This window comes from Sparus aurata, chromosome 6, assembly GCF_900880675.1.
Source record: "Sparus aurata chromosome 6, fSpaAur1.1, whole genome shotgun sequence".
Lineage (NCBI taxonomy): Eukaryota > Metazoa > Chordata > Actinopteri > Spariformes > Sparidae > Sparus > Sparus aurata.
In genome coordinates, this window is record NC_044192.1 from 19,655,981 (window position 1) to 19,668,813 (window position 12,833).

The 12,833-nt window shown below is 43.7% G+C and overlaps 1 protein-coding gene across 11 annotated transcripts in view; it reads left to right on the forward strand.

Moving 5' to 3' along the window:
* Nucleotides 1-9,720, forward strand: part of erc2 (ELKS/RAB6-interacting/CAST family member 2) — a 42,266-nt gene extending 32,546 nt beyond the window's left edge. For 5 of the 11 annotated variants that reach the window (XM_030418869.1, XM_030418874.1, XM_030418870.1 and 2 more), the window contains 9 exons: nucleotides 1,038-1,160; nucleotides 3,833-3,844; nucleotides 4,266-4,389; nucleotides 4,779-4,939; nucleotides 5,543-5,690; nucleotides 6,197-6,235; nucleotides 7,779-8,441; nucleotides 9,379-9,446; nucleotides 9,579-9,720. In XM_030418869.1, the coding sequence (XP_030274729.1) occupies nucleotides 1,038-1,160; nucleotides 3,833-3,844; nucleotides 4,266-4,389; nucleotides 4,779-4,939; nucleotides 5,543-5,690; nucleotides 6,197-6,235; nucleotides 7,779-8,441; nucleotides 9,379-9,405 (1,297 nt within the window). In that variant the 3' untranslated portion in view covers nucleotides 9,406-9,446; nucleotides 9,579-9,720. The remainder of the gene's footprint in view (nucleotides 1-1,037; nucleotides 1,161-3,832; nucleotides 3,845-4,265; nucleotides 4,390-4,778; nucleotides 4,940-5,542; nucleotides 5,691-6,196; nucleotides 6,236-7,778; nucleotides 8,442-9,378; nucleotides 9,447-9,578) is intronic. The other 6 variants (XM_030418875.1, XM_030418876.1, XM_030418880.1 and 3 more) reach the window with 4 other exon arrangements.
* The last annotated feature ends 3,113 nt before the right edge of the window (nucleotides 9,721-12,833 follow it).

The window sequence follows — 12,833 nt, forward strand, 5'->3', positions numbered from 1 at the left end:
TTTTTAATCTAGGCAGCTACTGCTAAAGTGTGACACTGATAATGTTAGCCTAATCTTTGTCAGCAACTGTACAGAAATACTGGGTTTTAAACAGAACAAATAGACATACAAAGAAAAAAAAGGCTGTACATTGTTCAAATTTTATGAATGAAGCTTCAAAGCTTCAGACTAGTCCATATTGGCCAAAGAAAATTCTCATTTACCTCCACACAAAATCATTTTCTTTGTAACTTGGTTGAACTCACCCTTTAATGTTATAATCCTAAACAATACATTCAAATCAAAGTTCAAACAGCACCTTGTCTTTTGACTGAACTTCCATGTGCCTTTGTATGTATGTATATAGTATGTGCTGCCATGTTTCTGGTGTTGTTGTAAGTGTGGCGTCATGAGGTAGTGTCAGCCCAGTGTTGTCCTGTCAGTGGACAACGGTTGCATTTTGAGATACGCCGGCGGGCTCTCTGTAAAGCTGTGACACTCTGCACAAAGTGCCACTCAGTCACCCAGTAATGGAAGAGGTCAAACTGATTTCAGTTAATGGAGCAAATAAATAAAGCTGGTGGCCTCATCAGCTCTTGGCTCACCTCTCAGTGAGTACGAGTCTCCACACTGGAAGCTTTTGGCTTTGGCTCGTCTGAAGGAGGATTGCTTGGACTGCGTGAGAACCACTCACTGCCTCTTCTCCCCTGCCGCTTATAGAGTCCAACTTCCACCATTTAGTGTTAAAACCAGTTCTAATTCTCCTTCCCAGCTAGTGATAGGGGGCATCTTGTTTCAGTGTCATGCAAATTTTTTTTGTGGTGTTTAATTAATTGAGTGTTCTTGTCCTTTTTTTCGCCATCTTACCCACTTTTTTCCGTCCCGCTATCCTCTATCCTCCGTTCCATGCCCACCTCTCCCTCTCCTCACCCTCCTCCATTGATCACTATCACTCTTGGTCTTGCACCTCCTCCTATTTTCCCCTTCTTAAATTTTAAATCCTCCTTTCAATCTCTCTGTTGTGTCGTCCCCCCCCCCTTCCACATCCTCGACACCAGCCCCCCTCCCTCTGCCCCTCGCCCTGCCCCTCGTCCCGGTGGCAGAGCTCCCCTTGACCCGCTCCCTTCTGTATCCGCTGCTCCCCAGCAGATAGGGGGCATGGTGTGGGATTTCCTGGGAAAGTGAGTGCTCTGCCCTGGCACTTCAGCTTGGCTGCGTGGTTATAGTCTCCGACTGCGACTGCTGCAACTGCATCTGGTTTCACCCGTGTGCCTGGGTCTGCCTGCTGTCTGAAGGATTCACAGATCTTTGTATCACAGTTACAGGGTCCTGTTCGTAGTCTGTGGTGTTGCTGCTGTAGCCGCACACATGATACAAAGATCCCTGGATCGATATCTGCTTTGATTTCTTTAGCATGTGCTTGTGTGCCATGAATGCCTTCTGATCAGCCTGTGTGAGAATGAGTGTGTGTGTATGAGTAAGTTTATGCCGCATGTTTATTTCTTTCAAACTGCATGTGGCAACCAGCATTAACAGCTATTTATCTCTGCACTGACAGAATTGGAAATTAAGATGGCAAAGATTTACATTACAATTATAAACCTGCAAATTAAGGCACTTTGCCGTGTTTAGTTGTACATTTGGTCCAAATACTGTATCCCTTTATAAAGACATGTGAAGTTCAAACCTTACAGTTGAAGGCTAGAACTTCAGGTCATGACTTTGCAATATATGTCCATGTGGCCATATATTCTGTGCTAATCCTTGAATTCCCTGAGTTCTGGGAATTCTATTGTGGTATGTTTCTAGAAAAAAGCATGGGAAAGTCACACGCTTCAACCAATCACACCAAGGATTCAGCAAAACTAGCAACCAAATTTCACAATTTATACTGAAAAACGATCACAGTTGTAAGTAGGGGTGGGGCAAAATTTCGATACAGCTGCACATCGTGTTAGTTCTTGAGATATGATTATCGATACGCTGGTGCCAAACGTGCAGCTGTTCTAAGAAGAGTCACCAGCCACAGTCAGCAAGCGTGTAAATGCTGATGCATCCTCTTTAGCACGGTATAGTGGATAAGTCATTTTAAAGTAATAACAAATTTAATTGCAAAGTTGGGTATCAAACTGGCAAACTTCTGATCGACGACAGGCCTCTTTACCTGTTCATCCACTGCGGCCGCTACATTTTGAGTGAGTGAAGACTTGCTTTTATTCTTCAGTTTGTAAAGTTTGCTCCTCAAGTCCTGGTTCAAAGCTATAGTGCTACTTGCAGAAGGGGCAGTATCTTATTTTACATAAATGTATAAAACTGTCAAACTATCAAAATTATCGCAAAATGTGTGTGTTGTGACACGTTAATGTTTTTTAAAAAAGGCCGAAAAGGCTCCTTAGACGTTCAGATTGCATCTCGCCCAGTTTTCAACTAGAAATCATCATCGAAATCCGGTTGATACTCACGCGGAAGACTTGATGCACTCTCCTGTGCATTGATGCGGTTCACTTGTCACATTATGTGACCTCATAGAGGTTCTTTAGTCACACAGATATTGTGATGTATTGTAGATTATTGTCTCGCATAATCGTGACAGCTTTTATATTTGTAACACATTGTGATATTATCGTATCATGAGTTACTCCCACCCCTAGTTGTAATTGCCCCTCTCAAAATTTGCCCTTAATTTTGCACTTTATAGAGATAATAAATGCTAAGTAATACTGTAAATACTACACTATACATGTATAATTGTATTATTAGCATACTCTAGTAATCTTTAGTGAACTTGGTGTGATCCTGTGCTTCTTTCATCCATTTTAGTTGACTATACTGTGTTTTTTGTCTCTCCGTGTCCTTTGTTGAAATATCTATACTTGCAGACACACACACACGCACACTTGTTTGTGTCTTTTTGTGGTGTTGGCTGTTTGTTGTAGCTTATGTAGGAAGTCTATTTTCTTAGAGCTGAGGCCTCCTCCTGCAATGAGCACGCTTCCCCTGCTCATTCCATCCACCCATCTGCCCACTTCGCCCTCCACCCCCAACCCCTGTAACTCTCAGTCACCCTTGCATCTTCACATCATCCCGTTAACATCGCCCGACAGCCCCTCTCTTCTCTAGTGATCTTTCCCGGTGCCCACCCTCCTGCTCTCCCTCCCAAACTGCTCCCGCCCTGCCCTGCCCTGCCTAGCTTGATCTACCAGACACTAAGGGAAATGATCAGCCTAGTGGCCTGCATGAATAGAACAGCTGTGCTCCAGGTCTACACGCGCTCAGTAAGTGAGGTGCTGTAGTAGGTAGGGTCTGGACTGAACCCTCGGTCCTGAAGTGTGTCAATTCAGTCGGGTCTCTTCTGTCTGAATAACCCTGCATCCATAACTGATTCTCTCACCAGCTCACTCCTTCTCTTGGTCAAACCACTGTTGGCTTTCCTTCCTTTTGCTCGGCACTAAGACCTGTCCTCTTCCCTCTCTTCCTTTTGCCCGGCTGATTTTTGCCTGTCTGACTGCATGTCTGCCATTTCCAGGCTTGGCAGCAGATGCACACAGTTCAATGTTTTCAGAGAAGGTGCATCCTGCATTAGCTGTGTCAGGCTGCAGAGCGGCGGCTGTCACAGGCGCCTTTGTAAACCTCCCATGTTGTTTGAAAATGAACACACTGTGATCTCCTCTCGGTCCTCTGTATTGTTTTCTTGTGGTTGTTTCTTTATGTTCTGGTTCTAATGTTTGTTTCTTTATTTCTGTTTTTTTTTTTTTTTACTTTTTCTTTGTGTGCTCTCGTCTCCTGCTTCCAATGTCTCCTCCACTTGTCGTGTCATCCCTTCTCTTCAACCTTTTTCTTTAACAATCTTCAGTCTAGCTCCCAGGTAAGTTGTGCCCCCTCCCCCCCATAGTGCACCCTTCTCTGCCTTTTTCCATCCTAACTCTGGTGTCTAAACCTGTGAGTCATCTCAGCAGTGTCATGTTAACATGAAACTATCAACCCATCTGTGATGCTCATGTCATGTTGCAGTTCTGTGATCTAACAATTGGTACCATTTTGAAACAAGACTAACTCAAAATGCATCTGACATTATTGTCCACCACGATGCACTTGTTGTGCTTGTTTTATGTTGTGACATATGGGAAGCTACATATGGTACCCTACTCACACATATAACTGCTTTTTTATATGACACTATTGTCTGGAGAATGTTTTTGCATTTCCTAATAATGAAACGCTTCACTAACTACAGAACAGGAACTGATTGGAACGGAATAAGTCTTACATTTTGTCTCGTTTTACAGGCAAGGAGGCAAAGACCAGACTAAGAAGGGTTCAAATATCAAACTGGGTCCACAAGGGGACAAGAAAGGCTTAGGACAAGACCCTCGTAAGGATGGCTCCATGGACGGTGGCCACCACGTAAAGGTGTGGATTTACTCTTAAGACATACATACAGTCAGTGAGATGTGATGTGATGTGAGAAAACATTGCTGGATCCATCCCTTCAATCGAATCCTAAACAAAAGTATATACATATTGTCAAAACTGTATTTCTTCACATTCTGTTGATAATTTCTGTTAATTTTTGATATTTCAAACTAAAATTCTTACGATTGCACCTCTAAGAATTCATGTTAATATTGAGTATGGAACAGTCCACATGTATTTGACAGACAATGTCAAGATATTGTCATCTAATATATACTGATATGTATTACTTGAGATATAACATACATATATTACTAGATAGTGTATTTCCGGTGACAGCTGGGTATTTTGCTGTGTGTTCCCATCTAATGCTCATTGTCTCTCAGCTGGAGGAGCTGATGAACACGCTGGAGAGGACAAGGCAGGAGCTGGATTCCACCAAGCAGCGTCTCTCCTCCACACAGCAGTCACTGCAGGAGAGAGACTCCCACCTCACCAACATGAGACAAGAGCGCAGAAAACAGCTGGAGGAGATCCTGGAGATGAAGTTAGTACCATCGGGACATTTGTTATACTAGCCTCACAAAGACAGCAGCAGACAGTTTCACATCCCTTCAATGTTGTCCCTAAACTTTCCACCAAAATGACTTCTAAATACAGTTTACACAGATTAAACATGTGAGCTGTTTCCTCCCGTGTGGAGCTACAACATGCAAAGATAACTGACTGCTGGCCTCAGCTTCACTTGTAACTGTGTAAGATTGGTGTCAATTTTCTCCCCTTCCCCCGCAAGAAAGGGTTTAAGTGTGTTTTCCCAAAAATGTGAAACCATTAAGAACCAGTAAGACAAATGTAACCACAGTTGTGAGGCTTATCTCAAAGTGTCCTTTAGAGGATAATAAAGCAATCAGTTTTTTGGTGACTTGTGTCATGATCCGGCTCCTGAAGGTGGTTCCCAACCATAACCACAAGTTTAACTTTAACAGCATTTGACAATTATGCGTTTGCATTAAATTGATCCAGCTTGATTTATATTCTTTCAGTTAAAAGCACCTCATGGAATGGCTTCCCTATACACCATTTATTTTACGTTCTTTCTACTTCTATAGAATGTAAGTGCTGATGCCATAACGTTGTTTTTCTTCCTCAGACAACAAGCTCTGCTGGCAGCCATCAGCGAGAAAGATGCTAATATTGCACTGCTGGAACTGTCTGCCTCCAATAAAAAGAAGACCCAGGAGGAGGTGATTGCCCTCAAGAGGGAGCGGGACAAACTGATGCACCAGCTCAAACAACACGTGAGTACTGCGGCACGTCATAATAAAAGTTGTCTGCACTATAGCTGGTTGCAAAGTGACCGTTGATAAAAGATTAAACATATAGCTGCACAAGGCAACCAGCCACTTTCTTCATCTCATCCACAGGGAGTCGCACACACGCATGGCCACTGATCCTTTCTGCTAAGTTCAGTTTTGGCACTTTTCCCAAATGCAGCATCTCAGTTTACAGAATGAGTCAGAGGTTGTTGTTATTATTTTTTTTTTTTTGTGCAAGTCAAGTCTTCAGTCATTCCACAACAGGTTCAAGTCAAGTTACAAGTTTTCATGAGCAAGTTGCAAGTCGGTTGCAACTCTGTTGTCGCCATGAACATGACATTTCACATCAGCTTTGATACGTTCCTATCAAAGCTCTGTTCATTTGCATAGCTCAGGTCAGATCCATTCAGTGCATAGGCCTAACAATGCAGTGTTCAAGGTGTGTTTACCAGCTCAAAACTTGAGTCTTAAATGTTTTTGCTTTCAAGCCTCAAGTCATGTCAGGTCTTCAAGGAGTCAAGTCTCAAGTAAGTAAATCAAGTGAAGTCTCAAGTCTATTTTTTTTTTTACTTGAGTCTCTCTTGAATCAAAAGTCTCAGGTTTGTAGCTATGGAACCAGGCACTTTGGCATAAATATGAAGTTGATGATATTAGATTTATAATGTAAATATAAAGATACAGTATGTTTAATTTCTGCTTTAAATGAATGTCAAAAAAAGTTAGACGCTTCGTATTTACATTATACTTAACAGTGTTCAAACTGAGAGAAATCCGTAATTGTACTCTTTCTTTTGGGAAGGAAGTTGTCTGATGTGACGATGCTTAACATGAACAACACTTTAGTAAATGACCAGGCTCGTGAACGCTTCTGCCTGAGTCATGTAGATTTTCATCAGCAGTGGTGGTCTTGATGACGAACACAACAGTTCCCATGATTTCCCATTACTGCCTGTATACTGTATCTTTTGTCTTGAGTGACCCAACTTCATAGTATTTTGAAGTTTTCCTGTAATGGTGCATTTAATTAACAAAATCACAACAACCTTAAAAAATGACTAGAGATGAACTAGAGACCAACTTGCGATGGGATCACACAAGCTGTGGCACCAAATCGGTGTGTATGGTGCAACGGAACACATGACATGTGAGAAATGAATCTGGGGAAACTGAACTGTGTCCGATTTAGTCATTCATAATACTGGTAATACCAACACAACAAAAGGGGCCCCCACTGGCCACTTATACTGGAATATGTTGCAGTGACAACTATAAACACCCTTCAAAACCTCCCATAAAGGCACAATACCATAGACTGCTGCTGCCTCTAAATCACTGCTTATGTTTTGACAACCACTGGTGGGTTGTTTTGTTTTAGTTAATTGCAATGGGGAAATGCTGAAGTTGTTTCATTATTAATTTAGGAAAAAAAAAGAGTTTTATTTTCGTACATTTTTCACACAATGGTGATGCATGCCAGCTGGAAGGGTCCCCTGGGGATTTTCACCATGGGTCCCAACAGACATCACCATTTCCCCAGATTCGCCATTGAAATATAAGAAATGACACATACTACAGTGCCCCTATTTCACCAGAGTCACTTCTCTTACGTCAGGTGTTTCATTGCACCATACAAGTGTATAATTTGACATTGTGGCTGGTGTCTAGTTTTACTCTCATGATCTCAACGACACACTTGGAAAGTTTCATGACTGCATCTTGCAGGGTTGCGTTATGGTTTTAAAATCTGTCACACACACACACACACACAGACACACACACAAATCCGAAAGGTGAAAACATTACCAACCTCGATGTCTCGCTGTTAACAGCTGACACATTCTGAAATAAGACAGAAGTTTGAGAGAGAAAACAACTTTATGAGCAACAGTGTTGGTTGCATGGTTATTGTTCTAGATTGTGTTACGCTGTGGAGTGTTTCTGTGTTTTATGTTCACCAACATACACTGAAAATGTGTCCACTCATACTCATTTGATGCTCATTCTGAGGGAATAATGTTCTTTTTAACAGCTGCAGAGCTCCAAACACTGACCACTTCCCTCTTCCTACAGACACAAAGCAGAATGAAGCTGATAGCTGACAACTATGAAGATGAGCAATATCACCCACACGGTCCTCACCACCCCCAGCCTCAGCCCCCCCACGCCCAGCCCCAGGCCCAGCCCCAGTACCCGCACGCTCCCCACACCCAGCAGACTCCATATCCACACGGCGTACATCCGCAACACCCACAGCACCAACAGCACCAACAGCACCCGCAGCCCCCACCACAGCACCCGCACCCGCAACAGCCGCAACCCCAGTACCCTCACCCTCCTCACCCACAGCACCCCCAGCAGCACCCTCAGCACCCCCAGCCACCTCCCCAGCACCAACAGCACCCACGCCCCCCACAGCCCCAACACACTCACCAACAGCACCCGCAGCATCCCCCACAGCCACAGCACCCACACGGACATCCCCCTCCGCAGCACCCTCACCCTCAGCACCCACACGGCCCTCCACAGCAAGGACCCCACCCCCAACATCCACACCCCCAGCATCCTCAACACCCTCAACACCCTCAGCACCCTCAGCACCCTCAGCACCCGCAACACCCACAACACCCACAGCACCCGCACCACGCCCAACATCCACGCCACCCGTCGCCCCATCATCGTGGAGGGCCGGCCCGCGGACCCCCACATGCTGGTCACCGCCCTGCCCCAGACCAGGTTAGATGTCTGCCATGTCATTCTTGTTGTTATTTTTACTCAATTTTGACACTGCTTATTAACACAACTTATTTTTCATGTTTTATGCCCAGTGTCTTTGTTGCACATAAGAATCGATTTAGCACAGCTGCTCTGTTGTTGCAAGCGGTGCTGGATCAGGCACGTGTGAGCTGACCAATCAGAGCAGACTAGGTATTAAGGAGGGAAGGGGGGCTTAAAGAGACAGGGACTAAAACAGAGAGTGTCTCAGACAGAGGGGGAATACAGCACCAGTATGGGAAGATGTGTTTAGAGCATTAAAGCATGTAAACCTGTTTTAGTAGCAACCCAAAATAAAGCTATGTACTTGAAAATGAGCAGAATATGTCTCCTATAAAGGGTTTCTTGCTTATTTCTTCAGGTGTTCTTAAAACTACTTAGCTAGGTCGCAGATTTAAATAAAAAAAATGTTTTCTTCATGTAGTAATTATTATCTACGTGAAGAAACCTGACAGATTGTTTTCTGTTAGAAGTCAAGCACAAAATTTGCTGAGAAAACTGATTGTCTTTCACAAAAAGCTGGGTTGTAAATGAATCTGAATGTTAAGTAAAACTTGCACTGTGAAAAAACTTGCAACTTGCACATCAAGAAATACGACACCAGCCAGTCCTTAAGGATCCAACTCAGGGAAAAACAGCTGTAGAAAAAAAGACTTCTGCTTAATGCAAATCCACACAATTCAAATCACAGCCTTGTAAAATCTTTGCGTAAGCAGAACTGTAACGACTTCATACATTAATATGTTCTCTAATGCTTACTTGTACTTTTGTGCATGCTCATTTGTCTATCAGATAGCCTGCTGTTGTGTTTTGATCACAACATTCACTCCACTTTCTGTCTGCTTTCTCCTTTTCATGTATCTCGCTGCTGCTGACACCCAAACAATGTCAAAAACAGGATGATGACGAGGGCATTTGGGCATAATCCTTGCTGTGACAACCAAAGCTCTAATGTTGTTTTGAGGGGTGAGATATACTTGAGACTTTCCCACTTTCTAAGTTCTTCCTCGTCGCCTGTGGTTTCTTCTGTATTTTTGGAACAAAGGGAAAAGCCGTGTGACATCTGGATTTCTGTATTTTGTTATCTTTCACATTCAGATGATTCAGTCACTACTGGAGGAGCACAGCCAAGCCATGATGTTGAAACACTACCCGACCAAACATTTATTACCTCCACTCAATCAACACTCAGCAATGGGACCTTTTGTTTTCTTTTTCTGGAGGAAGAGGAGGGGGGCACTCAGGTGCGCAGGTCATGTGGGGAGACTGACAGTTGGGCAGGTAAGTTCACACATTTCATCAAATCACCCCAAAATAAATGTATTCAGTCATTTCAAATAGATTTCCGAACTGCACCTCACACAGCCTTCTTCTTCATTTTCTGTCGAAGGTGACCTGGGACCTCTTCTTTGTGTGAAGAGGAGCAGATGTCATCTACTTCCTGTATGGGATCACAGACTGAACTGGAAGGAAAGAGACAGATGTTTGTTGCCGATTGTGGACAGGACATGCGATCAGGACATGTACACCGGAGGTCACACAGAGGTCACCTCACCTGTCTGTCGCCCGCTGCACCTCTTCAGGCCAACAACGCCCTCTTGATCCTCACAGCAGAGATGTTACGACTGTCTGCCAGCCCAGTGTTTGCTCCTCATCCTGCTTCCTTTGACTGATTCGAGATCATGGTTGTCCTGCTGTCCGTTTCACCCGCCTGACTGACTCCTCTGGCTCTGGTTGGCTCCCCCATCCGAACTCCGTCACGGTTTCTTGATCCTCACTGCCCTGCTGACCCACCTGGTGACATCTGACCCCTCTGCCTGGCTATCATGATCCTCAGCGTGCAAAGTCTCTTCTGTTGTTTCATGCCGATTAACTATTTTACCCTTTGTAGCACACACTGACCTCGTCTCTTGTCTTCAAACTTGCCCCACACATCAAACATTTCGAGAGAAACTCATGTTCAGCATTTCTAAAAGTCACTTTCGCTGTCACAATAGTGTGTTCCACATCCCAGAATCGAGTGATGTTATTTTTTTGTTGTCATTTCTTGTTTGCAAAAGGAAGAGCTTAGAGTTTACTGATAGTGCCGCCTTCAGCCTCGCCTGCAGCATCGAGGGGTTTCCTTGGCTGCATGAGCAGGGCCCTCCACCTCTCGGGCGTGTTTTAGCCTTAAGGCTGTGGCTGCCATTGACGTTTCTCTTCATGTTACCTCATTTTAAGTAGACAAAAAAAAAAAAAGAAATCAATCTATGCAGGTGTCAACGTAGAGTGAATGACTTTTTTGTCCCCCTCCCCCTCAATCAAAGTGTAATTAACCATCCAAACATCCAATCAGAGCAGCCAAGAGAGTGGTCAGAAGAAACTCATTGGTCAGATTATTTAGAGGTTCTGAGACTATGCACCTATGCACCTCCTCCTCCGTGTTGCAGGAATTTTTACTAATGGTGCTTCTGCTGGTGCTCAATCTAAATGGTGTCAGAAGACCTGGTCAAGAGCATCTTTTAGTCCTTTTACAGTAGAGGGACTCGATCCCACAATGGGCTTCACAAACAACTGTAAAAGACTGCTTTGTACATACAATTTGACCTTGCGGGGCTTTTATGAGCCACAATCACCTTAAGACCCACACAGAGGTGATTCCCCTGTATGAATACTGCTACTATAAATACCATTATAGACTATGAAGTGGAGGCGATGTTCAGTAGATGTTTTCCCTGCAGGTCTATTTGTACCATTGACAGCCCAGTCTCTGACCTACAGTATGCTCCTGCTCCCCTCTCCCTTGTTATTCCTCCTCTTCCAGCAGTAGTCTGTGTGACCTCCCCCAAAACATAGTGACTTGTTTTCTCCTTCTCAACAAGGTGGCCTGTGCCTCGTAAAAAAAAAAAAAAATGAAATGAAACTGTACACATATATAATAGATATGCATATATTATACATATAGAGAGAAATCTATAGAGTGTGTCTATACGTGGTCAGAAAATCGTTTCAAACTGACGAGATAATATATGTTTTTTCTTCATGGTTATTTTTCTAACTTCCTGGAGGTGAGAGAGATGTCTTTATTTAGAGCGTTGAGTGGTGTGATTTTTCCTCTGATTTGAGAAGACGAAACCCCCTCAGCTGCAGCAAGTAACATTCCCTGTCTGGAAACACAGGACAGCCCAGAAGAAAAATAAAGAGCTTTAGAGCAGTTATGGGAAACAGAGAAGTATATCCAAATCTATCTATGACATTGTTACATTCCTTTCGTAATGTGAAAACATTCAGTCGAAGGTCACTTTGCTCGTGACGACAACTTCGAAAAAAAAAAAAAAAAAACTTGTCTTGAATTTTGCAGCTCACAAAAGTAGCAACGGGATCTTGTCCGCTGCTCTCAGCGGTCATGAAAACTTGCACTCGTGAGTGAGGACTATCACTATCAACATCCAAGTGGAGGTTTGAGTGACTCTGTCGGGGTGCATTTCTTTCGCGTGTTTGTCGTCGTCGTCGTCTTGTAAACAGAAGTGGTGACATATGTGACCGTGACAGCTGATTACGTAGAAAAAAAACCAACACACGTCATTACAGTATAGTGGAACATTGAATTAGACTGTTACTATCCCCACTTCCTCCCCCTTCCCTCATGGTACCTGTGTGTCTCCCTGATATGGCCAAGTGTTGAGTGTTGTATATAAATGTGTCCTCCATCTCCCCCATCCGCCTCACCTCGAGGCGATCCGCGCGCCATCTTGTCCGCTTCATACGTGAACCTCTACAGCTCCCGTCACTGACCCAGAATCAACAGATTGTGTGAAACGTTGGTGTTTGTGTTTACAAAGAGAAAGGTCTTGATTTGGATTTTTTTTTTTCCTAAAAAAAAAAAGAAAAAAAAGGGAAGACAATGCAAACGGACAGAGGAGCAAAAAATCCTCTCACTTCACCATCAGGGGGGCGGAGTATGAATCCTCCATTTTCAGGTCCTTATCTACTGAATACTTGAAGTAGGGGGTTCTCCTACCATGAAATACCATATATATGATTTACATGGTAGAAAACATGAAACATTTCAATGTGCCCATGCATGCTGATTTTTACATAATGTGCCAACTGAAAGTGATGATGTAAGGATAATCTCCTGTTCTCTATGCAGAGCGACTTCTCAACCGTTGTGTCAAAAAAGGTTTAGGAGACACAGAGGCTTAAAGAGGCTGGGGCTGGTTTCCTGGGCTTAGACTGGAGACTAATCCTGGTTGTGAATGAGTGACATGGCACTCAGCGTGAGTCGAGAAGTCTGCATCTGTGCCTAGAAGCAGCCGTGTAGGAAGAGCTGAAAGGCCTGTAGATTCACCAGTCATTTTTTAAAAGGCCTTC